The sequence below is a fragment of the Neltuma alba genome, unplaced genomic scaffold (genome assembly GCF_004799145.2).
Source record: "Neltuma alba isolate B1F8T4 unplaced genomic scaffold, ASM479914v2 tig00005084_pilon, whole genome shotgun sequence".
NCBI lineage: Eukaryota > Viridiplantae > Streptophyta > Magnoliopsida > Fabales > Fabaceae > Neltuma > Neltuma alba.
The window spans coordinates 477,616-499,170 of NW_021633971.1; the positions used below are offsets into that span (position 1 = coordinate 477,616).

General features: G+C 37.7%; 3 protein-coding genes across 4 annotated transcripts; 2 read left to right on the forward strand and 1 right to left on the reverse strand.

Moving 5' to 3' along the window:
• The first annotated feature begins 1,127 nt into the window (after positions 1 to 1,127).
• On the forward strand, positions 1,128 to 2,051 carry LOC114746641 (uncharacterized). Its single transcript, XM_028934873.1, has one exon. The coding sequence runs from the start codon at positions 1,128 to 1,130 to the stop codon at positions 2,049 to 2,051; it is 924 nt and encodes a 307-aa protein (XP_028790706.1).
• A 3,498-nt stretch (positions 2,052 to 5,549) lies between these two features.
• On the forward strand, positions 5,550 to 5,885 carry LOC114746642 (auxin-responsive protein SAUR32-like). The gene has a single exon (XM_028934874.1). It carries the CDS (start codon positions 5,550 to 5,552, stop codon positions 5,883 to 5,885), a length of 336 nt encoding a protein of 111 aa, XP_028790707.1.
• A 1,743-nt stretch (positions 5,886 to 7,628) lies between these two features.
• On the reverse strand, positions 7,629 to 11,804 carry LOC114746705 (CDPK-related kinase 3-like). 2 transcript variants are annotated; one of them, XM_028934973.1, is made up of 11 exons: positions 11,103 to 11,804; positions 10,416 to 10,546; positions 10,263 to 10,304; positions 10,036 to 10,144; positions 9,816 to 9,894; positions 9,303 to 9,599; positions 9,039 to 9,148; positions 8,779 to 8,883; positions 8,471 to 8,527; positions 8,142 to 8,309; positions 7,629 to 8,050 (listed from the first exon to the last, which is right to left on the reverse strand). In XM_028934973.1, exons 1-11 carry the CDS (start codon positions 11,634 to 11,636, stop codon positions 7,901 to 7,903), a joined length of 1,782 nt encoding a protein of 593 aa, XP_028790806.1. In that variant the 5' UTR covers positions 11,637 to 11,804; the 3' UTR covers positions 7,629 to 7,900. The 2 variants fall into 2 exon arrangements, with proteins under 2 accessions (XP_028790806.1, XP_028790807.1); XM_028934974.1 differs by having other exon boundaries at positions 7,633 to 8,050; positions 11,033 to 11,114.
• Between the last annotated feature and the right edge of the window lie 9,751 nt (positions 11,805 to 21,555).

The following is a 21,555-nucleotide window of genomic DNA, read 5'->3' on the forward strand; positions in this document are numbered from 1 at the left end:
CAAATCCTCGTAATTGTGCGTCCCCACCTATTTATGTACACGGGGGGTAGGGAATTTATCATTGGAAATGTAGGTTTAATTTCATTATATATGTGATCACAATATAATACTACCTCCAATTATTAATATAAAAACTAATTTGACATTTAATTTGATCGTAAATATAAGATCCCAATTTATTTTAATTATCTAAACAGTTCTTTACATATGTTGAAGCTTCTATTAAATAGTAATTTTAACTAATATATATTATTAACAAAAATATTATATGAAAGATAACACCTATTGTTATAAATAACTAACCTAATAAACTTATTTAATTTGCTAAAGTGAGTTAACTAACTTTTATATTAAAGACTGAAAATAATATATATGTATTGCCTTCCCCTCGGCAAAAAATATGTGTGTGTTGCCTTCTAATGAAATGGATAATTAACTTGCGGCTGGCACGTGTCTAACCATTAAAAATGCATGTAATCGTCATCGCGTAGTTGACGTAAACTTGATCATGAACGAAGAAGGTACACACATATATATATATATATATATATCTGTATATATACAATGAATACAACGGGGAATTGATATCAACGATGATCTGTTGTAATTCGTTGTCTTATACTAGAAATCTATATGCCTCTCAAGCCAAAAAAAAAAACAGAGAGAGAGAGAGAGAAATCTATATGCCTTGCTTGATAGTTGGAAGTGAATGAATGTAGTAAATATTTGCCGGCTGCCGAAAACGAAGCAGATCAATCTGCTTCGTGTGATAGGAAATTAAAGAAAGCAACATGTGCCTGCAGCTTTCAGGTTTTATTTGAACGCCCAAATATCCAGCGAGTAAGCGAGCAAAATCCCCACATGTTGAAACAGCAGGTCCTAATAATAAGAAGCTGAAGAAATGTCAGCGTGGCCTCATGTATAATTTTACATAATCCTATTTTGCGAGGGTCACTGTTATTATTTATTAATAAGGAATTAGAAGGATAACGGTAGTCCGAGAATGAAGGATGGTTACGGCGACAACAGAGCGTCACGTCTGTCATTTGGCGCCTTCTGGCGCTTCTGCTATTTGGGTCGTCTTCTTCCCTGCTCCCCGCCACTCGCCCTCCTTCCTTCCCTGATCCATGTTCTTAGCATTGCTCGACCTCTGCATCCTCTCCTTTGTCTCCGCCCTCATCCTCCTCTCCCTCCTCTCCCTTTGCTTCATCTTCCACCTCCGTCTCAAATCCAAGTCCCTCCTCCACCTCCAAGATTTTAACTCCCTCTGGACCGTCCGCTTCCTCCTCGTCCTCTTCATCTTCTTCTGGGCCTTATCCCAGCTCCTCCTTCCCCTCCGCCTCTTCTCCTTCCTCTCCCCTATCCCCCTCCCCCGGCAGGCCGAACTCTGTCGCCTCCACATCGTCCTCTCCCTCGGCTTCTTCCAGCCTGCCTTCCTCGTCACCCTCCTCTTCCTCCTCAACGCCTCCATTCGCAAGAAGACACCTAACGATTCCTGGGCCATCTCCTTCGTCCTCCTCACCTGCCTTCCCATCTCCCTCGTCCACCTCCTCTTCATCCTTCTCAGGCCGTACGAGCTCCGCTTGCCCCTCTCTTTCCATCAGACTTCCGTCGTTCGGACCATTGACGACTCCGGCATCGAGACGGTGCTCTGTGCTTACCCCTTGTTGAATAGCATTGTGTTTGCCGCTTTTGGGGTTTCCTACGGCCTGTGGTTCTTGTGCTCCACGTGGAAGGTGCTGTCGCTGGTGATTAATAAGGGCCTGAGGATTCGGATTTACGGGCTGGCGTTCGCCGTTCTGGGGTCCCTGACGGTGCAGATTGTGTTTCTCGGAGTGATGGCGCTGTGGAACCCCGACGAGGATTTGTACTCCGTGGCGACACTGGTGGTGTTCTTGAGCGCGCTTTGCTCTGCTACGGCGGGGGAGGGCATCTTGGTGATCAAGCCGATTTCCGACGCATTGGACGCCGGAGGGAAGTGTTGCCAGATTCCCAGTGAGGGCGGCCAGTCAAGGAGGTCAACGGCGGGCGTGGGATCGACTTCTGTGTAGAAAGGGGGGAGGGTAGGGTGGTAAATTCATTTCAACAGAAGGAGGGTGTTGCTTTAATTTTTTTTCTTCATTTCAAAGGCCAACTTTTAGACGAAGGAATCAGAGAGTTTGCTTTTGTGGTCGTCGCTAATGTTAAGTTGATACTAATTTGGCGTCTTTCTGCGGACTCCTTTTTGTCTTAGGGAGTGTTTGGATAAAAACCAAACCATGGTTTCAGAAGTGCTTTTACGGATTACGAAGTAAATATGTGGAGGAGGTTACCTCGTTTTGCGGAAAAGTGCTTCTGAAACCACGGTTTTGGAGCACCCAAACAGAGCCTTAGTCACGAAAGTAAATTTACCAAATAATCACACAATTAATGATTGTGAGGATGTTGTGAAAAGGGTAATTCTCAACCTCCCCGCACAATGCATCAATTGGATACATGGGCCGCCACTTGAGCCTAGTGCCGGGCTGTTACATTGAATTGCCCCATAAGTATAACCCGCTGTCAACCCAAGCCTGCTGTCGGATCCGCGCTCCGACTTCTAAAAAATTCTAATTCATTTTAGATGATCGTTTTTACATAGCACGTGAGATGAGCTTATTTAATTACCATCATAAAAATATTTATGGTTTCTTTTTTTCTTTGGCCTCAGTTAAATTTCAAATTAATTCACAACTTCTAAATCTAATATTATTCGTGATGATAAATATATTACTGGGGCCATTCATGAGCACGCAAAACATAAAACATATTTTCAACCATTCTCCAGTCTATTGTGTGCGGAACAGAAGTCATGTGCTAACAAGTTACAGCCCTCTCTCAGACTAGCCCGTAACATATGTGTTATGAGAGATTTGTGCTTTATAAGGGAGGTGGAATGTTCACACAAAGCATTTGGTAGTTTGATTGATAGTGGTAGAAGCAGGCGTAATCTAGATACTGGATGATGTGTTTTGGTTGATTTTATTTGTTGTTGTTTTTGCTGCTGTGTGATGTACTTGAACTCTATCTGCTTAGTTGTTTTAATGAAATCATCTGCTGGCAAAAAGAAAAAGAAGGTAGAGATACCAAACATTCCGATTTCTTAAAATATATGTAAGGCGGTCTAACTCTTTACAGTGCAAAAAAATACTAAAACAACTATTTATAGTTTAAAAAAAATCAAAACTACCAAAGTTTTTGGCAAACGATGCAGAATACATGCAGGAAGTAGGCGCCCCTTCAAGTTTCGAGCCTCCGTCTCTGGTAATATTCAAACTCACCGCCGTCGGCCTCTCCAGGCTCCAAGGTCACAAGCCTCAGCCTCTTCCGGTTTGTTTTTCTCACTTCCTTTTATTCGTATATATTTGTTCAGAGAGAGGAAAAAAAACTTTTTTTGGGGGGGGGGGTAACTATTAAAATTGAAATTGAGTTTTAAAGGTTACGTTTGTCCATAGAGAAGGAAGGAGACGCGGTGAGGATCCACGGTGTGTGGAGAAGCAATAATTTCAACACGGTTGCTTTGCTTTAAAAGCAGATACGAAACTCACCAAACCTTTGAATCAGATGCCCCATCTTTCGAAATATGAAATATCCATCCAAGCTAGGTCCCGCTCACACATCATCCCATATATAAATATACAGGTTGTGCTTTCGGCATGAACAAACAAATTCATTTCTGGAGTTATATATATAAAAACCTTTCATTTGGTTGTTTAGGATATAAAAAAGAATGGGCATGCACCAGAGTAGGCCACAGCAATCCTCAAAACCAGCTCATGACGCCCCCTTATCCTTACATTGCGGTCCATTTAGTTGTCCGCACTCTGTTAACTATGCCTAACTTAAAGCCAAAGGGGACACATGTTTGCCTGCAATCGCAATTTACCTGCCTCCCTTCCTTCCCCCTTTTTTGTGCAGCTCTGGTGAATGAATAATGATTCACCATTTTCGCTCAACTTTGTATCGTCAATTCCACACATTACGTTCATCATTCAGATCTTTATAACACTACTTTGTTTATCCATATATATGTATATTAAATTCATTGCCCATATTCTCTGGTCCTATGTGTTTTCCTGCACAGAGACAACTAAACGAAACGATTATGAAGGGCCGTGCATCCGCGGGTCCTCCTATGTAAAGTTGTAAATATCATCCTTCATTCAGGGAGTTTAAGCCAAACATCCCTTATTGGTCATTGAGACTGATTTTTCCCTTTTTATTTGTGACCTCATATTAATTGAAAAAACTGAGTAAATGCCAAAATTTTATGCCCTAATTAATAAATTTTGTTGCCCAGAAAATATTAGTGCTCTAATTATAAATTTTACATCATGCCAGTACTATAATCTAGGTGTTCTTCACCAATAAGGTGTTCTTCATGAATTTTTCCCATGAATATGTCTGTGACTGGTGTATGGCCCCAATATGTGAGTTGTCTTGTCACTTGAGCCTTCGAAGATTCCCCGAATGTTTCGATCTCGGAAGCTGATGCGCACTCTGTGAAATTAAGAATTAAGATTAGGAATAAGAATTAAAAAAAAATGCTACGGAGACGCGCAGAGATCATTTGACCATAGTTATTATGCGGCTGGAGTGGGATGGGCTCCCCCACCAGTCCAGCTTCATTTGACCTTTCGTCCAGTAATAAATACTCTTTTTATTTTATTTATAAATGACTTTTAATAGATTTTTCTTCCAGAAATAAATAAAGTGCTCATCTTATTTGCATTCTCTCTTATGAGATTATTCAAATTAAATCAATACAAATGATATTTGCATTCTCTCTTTCCAGTTTCCATTGAAGATTTTTTTTTTCACTTTATTTTTTTAACAATTGGACTACTTTTTTTTTTTTTTAGAATGATGTGATATGAGATCAATTTGTATTTGAGTTGAACTGAGCCCCAGAAAATATATGTAATAATTAATTTACTTTGAATAGCGAAAAAAGAAAAGCAAAAAGAAAAAGAAAAAGTTAAACTCACTGTGATTTAATGAATAAACTTAAATTATCCTGTGTGCTGTTTTGATTGGGCTTCAGCCTATTTTCCCGCAAGCTCGACTCATTAAAAAGAAAAATGAAATCAAACACGACAAAATCTTTTAGAAATTGCACACCTGGCAATTTGCCGGTCCATATCCTGAGTGTCGCTTCGGCATTTTAACCCTTATGTTTGTGGGATCCCACTAGTTATTCCGGAATGCGCAGTAGCGTGTGAAATTCCAGTTGTATTTGAAAAAGTGCTTACGCATTCAAAATTCTGGTTCCATACAGAGCTATAACTTGCTGGGGAAGGCTAATGAGAAAACCCTGGAATATTATTTGAGGAGGATGCACCCTGTGCTATTTAAATAACCCAGCCTCAGCCTCCTCCAAATCGTGCCATACACTGTTATGAGGGTATTGTCCGAAACTCACATATCATGAGCAATATCCCCAGATCTCTCACAGACTCTTGTCTCGCCCTCTTCATCCTCGCCATCTCTGCCCCCGATCCCTGGCCTTTCTCTAGCTAGCTCGCGTCTCCATGGGTGCGGATATGAAGATCGTCAACTTTCACGTCCACATGCCTCACCTCCTCCACTTTCATCACCACGACAAGAAGCACGCCAGACACACCCCAAAGGGATGCTTGGCCGTCCTGGTGGGACAAGGAGCCCAGCAGCAGAGATTTGTGATCCCTGTCATGTACTTCAATCACCCTCTCTTCATTCACTTGCTGCAGGAAGCCGAGCAAGAATATGGGTTCCATCAGAAGGGCCTCCTCACCATTCCCTGCCCCGTCGACGACTTTCGTACTGTTCAGGATCTGATTCATCAGGAGGAACAGCATCACCATCATGCCTGGTGCTTTAAAACTTGATGATTCTCTTGTATCAAATAACACTCGTGTTCATGTATGATGTAATTTTACTGTAAGAGAATTCCGCAGCTGCCGCTGATAATTATAGTCGGTGATGGTAGCTTGCTCATCATGACAATGACGAAAAAATTGGACTGCAACCTTGTATAATTTTTCTTCTTCTGGATTACTTGTTTCGATTGATGACGAGTTACGAATGAGAAATCATAATGTGGCGTTCTGCTAATGAAATGATTTGTTTACTGTTTGCTGCTCGATATATCTTCTGTTCATCAGTGATCCTGTTAATTAAAATGTGAACAAATTAAAACGGGAGAGGTAATTGCCTGGACAAAAGGGTGAGGCGTGGGGGACAAGGTTTGGGTGAGGGAGGGCACATATGCTTTCCCCAAGAGTCTCTTTCGGGTGCTGAAAAAAGCTCTCACTTGCAAAACTCGGAATTTTTAGTGATTCTGTTCATTATTGGTGGGCACCCCAGGAGATGATAGAAACGAGAATATATGCCAATACGGCCGGGGGCCCATATACAGAGTTATGGTGATGATCTTCTCCTCTACTTTCCTCCTGCCTTTCATTTTTCCTAGTTTGAATAATTATTACGAAATTTCGATCAAGCTAGCTAGTTTAGTGAATGACGAGGAGCTTGCCGATTATTAATGAATTCTTATTCACAAACAAGCAGTTAGGGGAGCCTTTCTTCATATGGCCGAGTCTTGGTCTACTGCCGCGTTAATCATGATATTAATTACATTATATTCATGCCAGGATCGAAGGTTTTATTATTTATCTAATGCGGATCGCCGAATGAATGAAGTGGAATATATAAATGATGAGGACAACATATGCAATAACATTAGCACATAATGGTTGGGAAGACTTTGATGGCATATTGGTTGCGTTGACTTTTGAGACGTGACAGTCTCCCAAAGCGCAATTGGTGGGGTGAGGTGCGGAAGCGGAACAGGAGGCGTGTGAACACAGGAGAGGACAGGAACATATATATATATATATATATATATATATTATGTGATGAATTAGGTTGCGTGAGAATAACTAAATAAGAACGAGCAACTCCCTTGAAAGCCGCAAAAGACATAGGAATGAATATGATGATGCGGCTGTTAAAAGGAAAAAAAGGGAATATGATGATGTGTAACTGAGCCAACAAAGACAGGCGGATTAATTACGAGTATGACGGTCACATTTTCAGGTTCATTTATATCCGCACATCCATTCAGCCAATTTCTTCAAACTAATAATTAAGACTAGTCTTTAAACGAACAATGCACCACATTTAGCACGTTCAAAAGAAAGGGGGCGGAGGGTTTCTTTGTTTAATACATTTTCTTCTGCAAACCTGATGTGTTACAGCTGTGCAAGTTGGCTGGGATTTCGTAAGGTTGCTGTTCGTAGCTGCGTGCGTATTTCTCTGCCTCGACCTTGCTTACCCATTCCTTCAAACCATGAGCTGGTCATCACTGTAGTCTATAGACGCGTTTTTTTATGATCCATTACACAAATTTTGACAAACATCGCGTGCGCGTAGGAACTAGGAACTGCATGTGCTCTCACGTGTAAAATCGGAGCCCCATTTTAGTTGGCCCACCCAAATCACGTGCCTAGCCCTCCACATCAAAGCTGTTTCCCCACTTTTAATTACACATATTTCCCTTTCAAAATCAAATGGGGATCGGAGGTGACCAACTCCTGCCGATTTTGATTTCTCTGCTTCATAACAGTTTCTTTGTTGTGAAAAATAAAAAACCAATAAAAAAATTATTAAAAAAACGTGTTCTTTTATTACATGTTCTGGAAGCACAAAAATTAAAAGTTGTATACAAATTCATTTTTTTCTCCTTCCATTTTACTACTTTATACATGTTTTTGTCAACTCAATAATTCAAACAGGTTTTTTTTTATTTTTTTTAATTTCAAAACTTGTTTTAAAAAATCACCCTACAGAATTCTTACTAGAACATAAAAATCAAATAAGCCCAACATTTTTCTATAATTAATCACGCAGCATTCTGTCGCTGTCTTTTGTTTGCACTGCGAACAGTGATGTCGTGCAAAAACTTCTTGTATCCAACAAAGCTGAGTTTTCCGTCCGATTCTCGGATCCAGTTGCCTGGTAAAGAGCATGATGAAGCACCCACATTCATCTCCTGAAACAATATTCCGAAGGTCAATGTGGTTAAAACTTAAAAACAACACAAGACCATAGGTGAACGGTCTCTTTCGAGTCAATGTGCAAACCTTTGCCAACCCCTCAACTGAAATGACTACGTTTCCTGCTTGTTCGAAATGCTCGAATGCTGTTTTTGAGATTCTGTCCCACTCTTCATGAACCTCAAGCTGGTACACACTGATTGCAGCAGCACAAAACTCTTCGAAGTCCATTTTTATGGAGGCAGGTGAATCCATCTTAATTCAAAAAGTATACAATTCAGTGTCTTCTACTATTACCAAATCTTGATAGGAAGAAAAGACATGCAATGTGCGATGCTGAAAGTAGAAGGGCAACAAAAAAAAGTCCAAATGGACAAGGCTAATTACGTCTAAATTGCAGAGCAAAGATGTCTCACCAAGTTTAAAATGTCCGGGGCTTCCTTCATGATACCAGTTGCATTTTTCATCAGAGCCTGCAATTTTCTTTGATTTCAAATGATAGACTGTAGGAATAGTAGCAGATAAAATCGGCTATAAAGTTTAGACAACATGACACAACTGGACTAAACTAGATTAGTTAACGGAAGTCTGCGGATGAGAATAGAATATTCACACCATTCAGGTCAACAAAACAAAAACAAAAACAGTATTGTAAATCAAGAAATTAAACACATTCGAAATGCCATGATGAAAAGGAATAAAACTGAAATGAGCATGCACTAACCGCTCGAAAATTGTCAAGCGAAACGCGACCATTTTTTGGTCCCAAGAGGCTAAACTGTGCTCTAAGGTATATAAGCTCATCTTCTGTCAACGCTTTAGAGAGAGCCTGAATAAAAAAAAAAAAAGAAACCATCACGTTTGTTACTTCATCCCCCCCCCCCCAAAAAAAAATTCCGATAATTCTGTGGTTTGTGGAAATGGAAGAATGTACAATGCAATAATAGCATTGAAAGGCGGTATGGCTAATAATGAGTACCTTACCTTGAGTGCTGCACGTCTTAGAGGCGTGGCATGCAAATATGATTTGACTTGCTTGTAGATAAAAATGTCTAATGGAATGGCTTGATTTTCATTTTTCAACCACGGGTGAGCTGCAAATAGGGAGGCGATTCTTCATCATAAAAAATCACAGAAAAGGTTTTTGTTTTTTTGTTTTTTTTGGGGGGGGGGGGGCTCTCAATTTCAACGAATCACTTCTTAAATAAACCAGGGCCCGAGCGAGCAGGACATTCTCAAGGAACATACTTAATGCTTGGGCAGCGGTCATCCTTTTCCTGAGATCCTTGTTCAAGAGTCTCTTTACAAAGTCTTTAGCCTCTGGTGATACAGACGGCCAAGGTGAATCATCGAAGTTAGGATTAGCTTTTAGCACAGACCGAAAGATTCCTGATTCAGAGCGTGCCCAGAATGGTCTGCTTCCACATAATAATATGTATGTTATAACCCCAATACTCCATAAATCTGCTTCAACACTGTAAGATCTATGGAGCACTTCAGGTGCAACATAGTAGGCACTGCCAACAACATCGCTCAGACGTTCACCTGGATATTTAATTACAAGAAGTAGATTGTCAAGACTGTAAGATGGAGAACAAAAAACCAAGAAGGCAATGACCGCAGAACAGCATAAACGAAAAACGTCTTGGAAAATTGCCTCCTCCTTTTGAAGAATGGAGACAACTCTATGACAAGAAATAATAAGCACCATGACATATTTCAGAGGAATTTGATTACTATCGGAGGTCAATCAGTTGTTACCTGGTCTCACGAAATCAGATAGACCGAAGTCTATAAGCTTCATCTGAGAATCATCATCTTTTGAGACAAAGAGAAAATTCTGCGGAACAGGCAAAGTGTATAGGATGACAAATTACAATGCAGATTTGAGAGCCAATAGACAATTATACAATGAGGAAAAGATTGTTTATCCATTTAAAGGCTTGACTGACTGATTCCATTTTGTTCAAAAGCATCATACCTCTGGTTTTAGATCACGATGAACAACTCCTTGAAGATGACAATAGGCTATTACGTTTAGAGCTTGAAAAAGAATAGTTTTAGCATCTTCTTCTGTGTATCTTCCCCCTCTAGACAAACACATCAAAATCAAATAAGACCAATTAGACTAATGAAACTTCGACTAGAAATTATCAATGGCAAAGAAAGGTCCAGTTGATGCAAATGAAGCATATCCTCCAATTTTACCTTGAGAGAATTCTGTCAAGTAGTTCGCCTCCATCGCACAATCTGGTGAGAACAAGAACACGTTATCACCTCAGAATAAATAGCTGGTTTTATAAATGCATAGATGTCATGTCTAGACTACTGTTGAGATCATGATTATGTATCGGCACATACTCCATCACTATGTAGACGTTATTGGCATCCTCAAATGCATCATGAAACTTGACTACATTTTTATGACCAGACAAGGCCTTCAACATTTTCACCTCCCTCCGTACATCTTCAATTGCTACGGCTGTTGTCATCTGCCAATTGGGAATCCGACAGTCAATAATTACAATCAACTATAACGACCAAAAATGATCAGGTGGGGGGGGGGGTTAGCTCGGAGATGATCTCCATTCTCTGTTCTCACACTATTATTAGCTTGGAAAATGATATTAACATGAATTGGCCAAACAACCAGAAATGCAACGCCTTAGCCCAGAAAACAGCCTTGGATCTCATCCATACGTTTGGGACGACCTCGAAGCACATCTACCATACCACAGGGGTTCCATAATGGGATCTAGATACCTATGAATACATAATACAAGGACTAAGGATGACCCGAGCACAGAAGTTCTACGTGATTTTTCCAATGTGTATTTTGTTTTTCAGGAATGAATCACCACGAATTTCCGTATTTAACAAGAAGTAAGCAAAAGACCCGTTCACCGCTAAGGGTGGCCAATTATACAAGAAAACAGTGCCAAAACAATCATGGGGAAAACAAGAGTCAGCAAAAATACCAGGCCTTACTGAAAACGTTTGGTTTGATCTCCATAGCTAATGCCAGTTTATGATCGAACGCAGTCTCACCTTAGCTTTGGATATTATTTTCACAGCCACAGACTGCCCCTTGAGCGCTCCCTTTTTTGCTTTGGCCAGGTGAGTATGACCAAAGTGTCCTCGACCGATTTCTTTTCCCAGCTCATACTTGGAGTCAATATTCTTGGCAAACCCAAAGCTCTTATCCAGCCGACTCTCACCCCCTGTTCTTTCCTCTGGCTCCTCCGGTATGTAGCCCTCCTTAGGCCGAGCCTTCCCCTGCCGTTTCAGCATTGCCGCCATGATCGGCTTCACGGGCGACGGAGGCGGCAGAGGCCATCGAAATTTCCTGCCGGGAGTCCCACCCGGAGACGGCAGCACTCCAGGCGGAAGGGGGCTGTTAAAGGGACTGGTAGAGTAGGAGTTGGCGTAACTATGGCGGGCAGGGGTAGCATCGGTGGCTCCGGAGACCGAATGGACAGAAGAGCGGGGCGATGCAGCGGAATGTGGAGGTTTCTGGTGAGGGTCGGGGTGGGAGGTTTCATTGTTGACGGCGGAAAGATTTTTGCTGCAGCAATGGCCCATGGGTGGCGTGCTAAGAAGCAAAAGAGAGAGAGCGTGGCTGGTGAAATGAGAAGAGGTTGGTGGAGAAGACAAGAGTTGAAAACTTGAAATGTTCGTACTTTTCAAAGTCAGAGGATGGAGATAACTCCTCCCCGCAATGAAACTCGATGCATTTAAAAGTCATCTTCTCTCCCAATTTCTTGGATGCACCCTCCTCCCTGCATTAGCTTATCAATTACACAGTTACGTACCTATGCATTATTTTTCTTCTTCCTTTTCTCCTTTTCTGGCTCTTGACTTGTTTGTACCTTACTTTATTTCTGTTTTTTTTTTTCCCCAGGTGATGATGGAACCATTGATACCGTCTGACTTTATTTCAACCCCGCTTTAACATGCCTTATTTTATTTCAATTCCCTTTAATGCAAACATTATGCAATCTCTCTTATTTTTTCCCCCGCAATGAAATCAATTCTTACATCCATGTACACGATTTTGTCAAAGAAAACACGATTAGGATTTTAAGTAAATTGGACTGGCTTTTAGTGTACGGTCTAATAAAATCATAGGAAATAAAACAGTTGTCGGGAAAACAATATTCTTGGATACTGCTTCCTGTAAATATGCGCCGTCTTTTCTTTTTTTTTTTTTTCCGGTACAAGAAAGGGGATCGAACCCCTACCCACACACCCCACACACACCCACCCATACCACTAAACCAAACGGTTCGGTGGTAATATGCGCCGTCTTTGGGCATGTTTTATCATGTGGTAATAATAATATTACCTCCACTACTAATTATAAGAGTTAATTAACTAATTTGAGAAAATTAAAAAAAATTAAATTAGTTATTTGTAATACATGATTGTTATCTTTTTTAAAATATCTTTACTAATCAAATGTATTGGGTAAAATTACTCTTATTAGAAAGACTACTTTGAAAAAAAATATATAAATATGAAAAATAAAATAGATTGAGATCTTATATTTGAAATGAAAATAAAAATCAAATAAAATCTTATATTAAAAACTGGAGATAGTGTCATATTTCTGGAATGATAGGTAGATGTGGAATGTGATGTGAGGACACGGACGACGCAAGGAATAAGGTGTCGCCAAAAGTGTCTTCGAAAGTGGAGGAACAATGTTTAGAATTATTAGACCTGACTTGGTCCAAAAGACGAATAAAAAACCAAAATTGTTGAGGAGGCGCCAAGCCATGAAATAAATCTTAATTGTCGGCATGATGAGCTGTACTCTTTATTTGCCTCCGTGATTTAGGGTGTGTTTGGATGACTTCAAACCGTGGTTTGGAAAAGTGATTCTGGAGAATAGATTCTGTGGAGAATAGATTCTGTGGAGAATAGATTCTGAGAAAAAGTGATTCTGAGAAGTGAGAGTGTTTGGATAGTTATTACCAGAAGTGCTTTTGACATGTGGAAATGACCAAAAAGGGTATAAGTTAATATGATAATTATATAAGGGATAGATTTTATGATTTATTTTGATTTGAAGAAATAAAATTGTTAATGAAATAATTTTACTAACATAATTAATAATATATAAGATAATATAATTAATACATAATTAATATGTGTACATATATTTATAAAACATAATATTAAATGTTTATAGAAAAATGATTTTTTTTAGAACAGAAAAATATTAATTTTGTTTAAAGATTGTAAACGTGAAATCCCATAACATTTTTTCATAACTACTTTTTGTAATAACATACTACATGTATAATAACCTCTGATGTTTAATACAATTAATTAATTAATTGTCACCACACATATATATTCATAAAATATTAGAGTGAAAAATATTTTTAGAGAAGATGAATTATTTTGTTGCAAAATAGAATAAACACGTCTTAAAATAATTTATTAATTATTCAAGTAAGTAATAATTAGCTTGAGAATATAAGGCATAATATTAATAAGAGAAATATAAATAAAGAAGTGTCATAATCATTAAGATGATGCATCGATACAAAGCATTTGTAATAGGTTTTGTTTTTAACTACATATTACAATCTATGATAAAAGGAAATAAATAAGACATGACTACTATCCTCGTATTGAATTAACAAGTTCGTCTCTTATGCTGTCACGAACCTGAGCCATGTAAGATGAAGATTGAATTGATGAATGTATACGTGAAAATCTAACCCCATCATCATCATCTTCTGCATAAGTACCTTCTTCTTCCAACTGAACGAATCAAGGATCAGTAATAGATGTCGTTCTAATAAAATTATGTATAGCCATCGTTGCACAAACGATTTTAACTTGTGTTTCAAAATCATAAGATGGCATGTTTTGTAAGATTGCGAATTTTTTTTTCCAAACTCCGAAAGTTCTTTCAATTGTACTCCTTAAACTTGAATGGAAATAATTAAAGATTTCATTGTCATTTTCAAACCCAGATGTCCTTCGAAAATCAGGCAAATGGTAACGCTCCCGTCTGTATGGGCCGAGATATCCATTCGGTGTTGGGTATCCAGCATCCACCAAATAATATTTTCCTATATAAAAAATGAAATTATTGTAAATTATGTTTCTATTGTTAAGCTAAATATAAAAAAAATATAGGAAATAAAAAAATACCTTCAGGTGGATGGGGAAAGTTCATTGAAGGAGTTGTGAGGGCATGATCAAATATCCGAGCATCATGTGCGCTACCTTCCCATCCGGCCAAGACAAAAGTAAAACACATGTCCCAATCACAAACCGCCATGACATTTTGTGACACTGTTCCTTTCCTAGAGATAAATTTAGTTTGATCTGTTGCACTGACAACGCAGGAAACATGTGTGCCATCAATTGCTCCAATAGCATGTTTAAAAAAAGGCCAGTATTTACCAAACCGAATTTTTGTATGAACATGCCGGAATGTTGGATCTTTTGGTTTGATATTAGACATGGCAAGTCTACAGCATGCCATTAGGACATTATGAAAATGTCTGCTAATTGTCTCCCCTGAATGTTGAAATCTTTCTTGCTGCATTCTGCTACTAAGTGCATGCCCAACGGTATGTAAAAACATTGCAACTGATTCATGTATCCCTATATTTTTAGTTTCTTTTAGACCATGTTGTTGCAATTGTTCCACCAGATTTAAGAACACATCCCGTTCCATCCTAAACATGTTATAACAACGACTGGGTTGCCATCTAAAACATCCCTTACCCATATGCAGCCTGTATAAGCACTTGTATGCCGAGGCTCCTTACACAAGTTCAAAGTAGCGTATGCACCAACCAATGCTGCAACTTTGTTAACTCTTTTTTTCCGTCCCTTAGCATGCTCTTCCACATGTTTAATTTCATCATCCATATTCGTTTTATCCTGTGCACATACACATAAAGTTTAGAATTCCTACGTAGAAATTACGAAACATTTATAAAAGTTACAGAGTTGTCTGATTCATATAACAATCCACTGGTCACATAAAACATACACATATGGAACTGTCTAATATAATAAACAAGTCATAAATCCCTAGTAAAATGCTCTAAAATGAGTAGAAGCTGTTCCTTCTGATCCTTTAGAGCTGCATACATTTCTCGTGCATCCTGCCGTTCCATAAGGAGTTGTGTGCACCGTCTAAAGAAATCAGGATCACTGACAACTTCAGGAACTGTTTTCAGGTGAGACAGGACTCCCCTAATTGAAACCTCATAAGCACGCGCTTCTTCTTCCAACCTTCTAGCTTCTGCTCGTGAAATGACCTCATTTCCACGCTCGGCCTCAGAAATATTTGTTTCAGCAATCTTGCTAATTGCATCCGCTATTTTCATAGAGGGAGATGTGCGTTTCTTCTTGACTTCACTCTTCCTTCTGACCCCCAGTGAGCTACTAGGTCGACTCCTACCTCTGCTTGTACCCCCACCACTGGTATCCTGCCTCAATTCAGTGTTGCCTCCACTACCTCCACTATTATCATTGAAGTTCACTGTGTTAAATTCCCCACTTATACCAGTTGGTGCACCTAAAATTTCATCACTATCTCCGGACCCTTCTTCCAAATCTTCATTCGGTGTTCCTTCACTTGGAAGTGTCATGGAAGAAGGTGCCCATGCTTGTGGTCCAGTTGCAGCCACACTTCCAAATAGTTGAGTCAATTCATCCCTAAATTGAAGTCCTCTTTCTCTGAATTTTTCGTAGTTTGGAACTTCCTGCACATTAGACACCAATAATATCATAAAATATTCCAAAAACAGTAAATATACACAAAATATTAACAAGTAGAGAAAATGTAAAATCAAAAGGTTCAATAATTACCCTTATTTTTCTCTCCCACCAATCATCAGTTGCACTGACAGTATTCCTTTCAGTATCCCATCCCAATCCTGTCTCACGAAGCAGCCTATCCCATGTCTGCCACTCCTTTCGTAGGGAATCATATTTATTCTTAAATTGAGATTTTTCATACACTCTTCCAGTTTTGGCAGTAAAGTTATCACTAAGAATATCCCAAGCTTTCTTTGTTAAGCTAGTACCTTTTCTTTCCCCTTGTTGCACAAGTTCAATGCAGAGGTCAATAAACACTTTTGTGGTTCGTAGGTCCCAGGAAGCTTTCACCGTATTCTTACGCATTATGCTATAGCACAATTATAGCTCTTCAGTCATCACAGGTTGATCAACTCAAAATCAATTGAAATAACACAAGAAAATTGTAATTTTAAATGGCCAGAAAAAATACACCCTTCCTATTCGGAACTTCATTATCTATTTTTGTTTAAAAATACTAACTTTTAAAACGTCAAAACTAACTAAATAATTATATATTTTTTCCTTTTCTTAACTATTGTACAAAGATGATTGAAAGACAAAATAATAAGATAAATCATATTTGAACCATCATGCACCATAAATCATATTGTACTCAACTTTTACAACAACTGTGTATTACAAATAATTTTCGAAAAAATTCGTTCATGTGTGTAATTAATACAAATATTCATGATGAATGTAATTATTGATTTGTCAACTGAAAATATAAAACACCAGCAATATAAACCTCTAACCAAAATACAAATCACTTCTTTCAATATATACACGGATTTGAGTTGTGATTCTATTTGTCCTGGCTCTCAAAAATTAGCCATAAATTTATCAAAGTCATTAATACAATAATTCACGACAACACATTCCTGCCTCACATTCCAAAAATAAAAGCAATGTCCCAATATATTGTTCGACTTCACAGGCTTCTTCTGGGCGAATTTGGACAGGAAAAAGGGATCCCACGCCAAGCAACCAGAGCAAAACGAATTTGCATTTTATATACCCAGTGGAATTCAATTCGCAGGCTTTCTCGTCTCCAAAACAATATCACCAAATATATTCCCTGCCTCCAGAACCACATTTCGTTTCATACAAAAATCAAGCAATAAACCAGCAATCAAATTTTCGGTTTACCAAAAGTGGGAGGAAAATACTGAAGCCAATCGTTCAAAATCAAGCAATAAACCAGCAAGCAAGCAATAATATCTCATTCCTTCGATCAACATGCCAGTCATCAACAATTTCAAAAGCAAAAGTGGGAGGAAAATACTGAAGCCAATCGTTCGGTTTAACAGGGAAAATACTGAAGCCAGCGATAAATTTTTTTTTTTCACCGGAGATAGCTTACCTGACCAACGGCGACCTCACCAACCCGAGGACGAGTTGCCACGATCGGGCCTTCCACTGAGCTTTGCCCCTATCGACTTCGATGCGGAGGTGCAGCACTCAGAAGATGAGTGAAGATCGAAGGCCTGACTGGGCGAACTACCGAGGTAAGAGATCGGAGCAGGGCCGGCGAAAGAAGGGGAAGAGCTCAGCTGATGAAGCTCAGAGACGAGCTGAGTGAAGATCGACGGCGAGCAGCGACGGCGAAGTGAAGATCGACGGTGAAGTGGAAGATCGACGGTGGAATTCGGAGCAGCTCCACGAGAAGAGCGAACCGGCGAGTAGAGAAAGAGGCGAGCTTCCTCTGATGAAGGTGCGAGCAGAGCGAGCTTCCTCTGAGGATGAAGGCGCGAGCGAAGCGGATGGCGCGACGAAGCGAGAAGAGCCTGAGGATGAAGGCGCGAGCGAAGCGGATGGCGCGACGAGAAAGCGAGAGAAGAGCCTGAGGATGAAGGAGCGGGCGAAGCGGATGAAGGAGCGGGCGAAGTGTCGGTCAGGGTATTTTGGGATCAGAGGTTGCCTTCAATTATTAGAGCCAGGAAGCGAAAAATTTTGGCTTATGCTGAAACCATGGTTTCACCGGTGGAAACCATGGTTTCAGCCAGGACCACGGTTTGCAGCTGGAGCAGGCCTGTTTGGATGACTTCAGGAGCAAACCATGGTTTCAGCTTCCAAACCATGGTTTGCTTGGTCATCCAAACGCAGCCTAATCATCCATCGTATGCGAATGCATACTGTAATAAATTCTATATGATTATTTTGTAACTCGCAATTAATATGGTCATTCTTAATCAATACTTGCGCCACACATGGAAAAAAAAAAAACTGTTGGAATGAGTTGTTTTTAATAAACGGGTTTTGATTACAATTTCATTTTAAATTTGTCACTCATAGTAGATAAGGGGTGTGGGTTCTTCCATGACCCGGGTAATGAATGGCATTTTATTTAATTTAAAATAAATTTATGGAATGATGTGCCAACCATAAAAGACTTTGTTTGGTTGGAGTGGAGGGTGGGGGAGGGGAGGGGAGGGAAATGAGTCCCTCCCCTTATTTAGTTAACAATTTTGAAGGGAAGAAAGCCGAAATATCTCCTCTCTCTCTTTTCCTTTCTTCTCTCATTTTAACTTCCCAAATTAGAAGTTTTTAGAGGGGAGTTAAATTTTGGACCATCACACTCTTGTGGTTTTTTTAATATTCTACTCCTATTCAAAAATATATTATTATAATATTTATTTCAAATAAAAAATATATTATCCTAGGTAAAAAATATATATAATATAAATTATTATAATTAAAAATATTATAACAAGAATCAATTAAAAATAAAAAATTATAATATTATAAAATTAATTATTTTTTATAAATATATTATTTATTAAGTATATTTTAAAGCTGAAAAAAAGATAGCCTAAAGAGAATAAAATTTTATTTTTCTTAAAGCATATAAAATTTGTTAATTTGATTATTTCAAATATATTATTATATTAATAGAATAAAAAATTACTGTACCAATTTTTTTAATGCACATATTAACATCATAAGATTGAATTTTCATTAAATTATATATTTAAATTAAGATATAAATTAATTTATATAATATATCAATAAAAAATATAAACTAATATGTAAGAGTAAAATGATAAATTGATTATTACTATCCCTCCCCTTCCTTGTTTGAATCAAATAAAGGATCATTAAATATCTTTCCCTCCCTTTCTTTTTAATCAAACCAAACAAGGTGATGATAAAACCTCCTCTTCTCTCTCCTCTCTTCCCCTCCCCCCTCAAACCAAACAGGCTCTAAGAATGGTTCACAAAATGAATTAATTAATTATTTTGAGGTGTGAAATGGCGAGGTCTCCATGGCCGTACGCACGCCTAATGGGGAATGGGGCAATGCACAACATGGTTTGCGCCCCATTTTTATTTGAGAAACTCGGAAGTTGGCTTTTCAAATTTAATATTTTTACGTTTTCGGTTGTTTTTAAACTTGTATTAACTATAAACTTGATAATTTAATTCAAAGAGTTTACTGTTTTTGCTTTTGTAGTTTATAAAATCATGTTAAATCCGATGCCAAATTTTATAAAAATTTCTTTATTGAATATGATAAATTATGAAATTCGATAAAATTAATTTTTATTATTTAGATTTAAAATATATTTAAATGAAATTATTATTTTTTATATTTTAATTATTTAATCATATATTTTTAATACTAATTTATTAATAAAAATAAATTCTTATAAATTTATAATTGGAGTTTACGACTCAAATTTATGTTCTTGTATCTTGAGCTCGCGACAACCTCAATCCATTCCCGCCTTGCAAATCTGGACGCGTCTTATGTGTCCCATATCTCCACACCTTTCATTTGTTTGTCCTCGTTCTCACCGCGTCCTGGCCCGTTTTATTTTTAAATTTTATTTTTTATTAATCTCTAACAGCGGAAGCAAAGAACGGACGCCCCGGTTCCCATCACCTCCTTGAGTTCATCGACTCCTTCGGACGCCTGACTGGTGATTTGCTGTCTCCCACAACGATATTTCTACTGTCTCGTCCTTTCATCAATAAAAGAAATTCACAAACCTATCATGCGTATATTCATAGATAATTCTCCTTTATGCTTGCAAAATCTAAGTCAATTACAATTAGGTCATAAAAATATTGATAACAAATGAACAGTTGTCATATAAGATACTTTTAATATGTTTCACACAATCAAGAAAAATTTAAATTTTATTAATTTTCATTTAAAATTTAATAACTTTTCAACTTTATAAACAACGTCAGCACAATAATAAATTAAGAATAAAAATTGTATATCTATGTAAAAAATTCCCGGAGTGTTCTATGAATAGGATTAAAAAATATTTTTTCTTTCTGTCCTATAAATAAAATGAGAAGAACATTGCTTTGAAACTTGTTATACTCTATTTTTAGTGAAATTTTTAAAATTTTTTTAATGTGCCAAGTATAAAGCGTCCAAGCCAATACTTTGATTGCTAATGCTAATACGCGGCAGTCTTCTGTCTTCTTTATAAGTTACTGTTAACAGGTTTCATATAGATCAATAAAAATTTTAAACTTTATTAACTTTTATTTAAAATTTAATAACTTCTTAATTTTATCCCTATTCAATACTCCTCCGATCCTAAATATAAGACTCTTTTTGTAGTGTAAATTACACTGCAAAAATGGTCTTATATTTAGAACCGGAAGAGTATATAATATACCTTATAAAAATAAAATCAACATGATAATAAATAAAAATTAAGTTGTATATTATATAAATTTTTTTTCTTTTTATTCTGTGAATATGACAAAAAATTTTGTTCTTCCTCTTCTTTATAAATAGAACAAGGAGGGCATATAATGAGCAACAAACCTCAAACACCTCTCCGCCCCAAGTAGTTTCAAATTCCGCCTCCCGCTATGCCTCAGCCTTCCGTTGGTGCTGTTTATCAACCTTCACTTCCTGACACAGGACCACAGTACATTCCATGCATCATATTCTAGTGCCTCATTAAGAAAAAAGAAAAAATAGTCACAAAAACCATTAAAATAGAAAAATTACAAATAGAGAACCATAATAGTATAAGTACGAGTCTAGACAATAATAGTATAAGCTTTTGATAATAATTTTATGAACCGAATTTTGTGTGTAATTTTTTTATTTCGGCAGTCTTTTTTAATGATTTAAAAAAAAAACATGTCCATTACTGTAAAAATACCTAATAATTTCTCATTATTAGGCTTAGAGTGCACACCAATTCCGTGGTCACTAGTAGGGTTACATTCAGGTTTTCTGTGAAATTAACTATTTATAAAAAGTATAGATTGGCCTTTCTAAAACATTTTTTAAATTTTTTTTTATTGTGAAACCATCTTTTAATGTAAACTGTTCTAACGTGATTAATATAGATAATTTAAAGAAAATACTTTTTTCAACTTTTAATATAAAACCCATTTCATAATGCAACTTGTACTACAAGCAAGTCTTAAATATCAAAGAAGTAATAAGCATGAAAGATAATATAAATTGAATTCTTATATTTAATACAAAACAGAATCCAATTGTATCAAAAGACTTGATTTCGCTTGGCTCTTATATTAGAAAAAGGATGGCCGTTTCTTTATCTGTACTCATGAATCCCAAATAGTTACAGTATCAAAAATTTGGATAAAAAAAACGAAGTCCGGTGTTCAGCGGCTGAAAAAACCACGTCATCCTCCGACGTGCGGGTTAATTACACAT

What these genes read in the sequence shown, in the direction of transcription:
- LOC114746641 (XM_028934873.1), top strand. Translation starts at nt 1,128, where the DNA reads ATGTTCTTAGCATTGCTCGACCTCTGCATCCTCTCCTTTGTCTCCGCC.
- LOC114746642 (XM_028934874.1), top strand. Translation starts at nt 5,550, where the DNA reads ATGGGTGCGGATATGAAGATCGTCAACTTTCACGTCCACATGCCTCAC.
- LOC114746705 (XM_028934973.1), bottom strand. Translation starts at nt 11,636, where the DNA reads ATGGGCCATTGCTGCAGCAAAAATCTTTCCGCCGTCAACAATGAAACC. An exon ending in TAAGACGTGCAGCACTCAAG is followed by an intron (nt 8,884 to 9,038) that starts GTAAGGTACTCA and finishes TTTTTTATTCAG; the next exon opens with GCTCTCTCTAAAGCGTTGAC. An exon ending in CAGTTGAGGGGTTGGCAAAG is followed by an intron (nt 8,051 to 8,141) that starts GTTTGCACATTG and finishes ATATTGTTTCAG; the next exon opens with GAGATGAATGTGGGTGCTTC.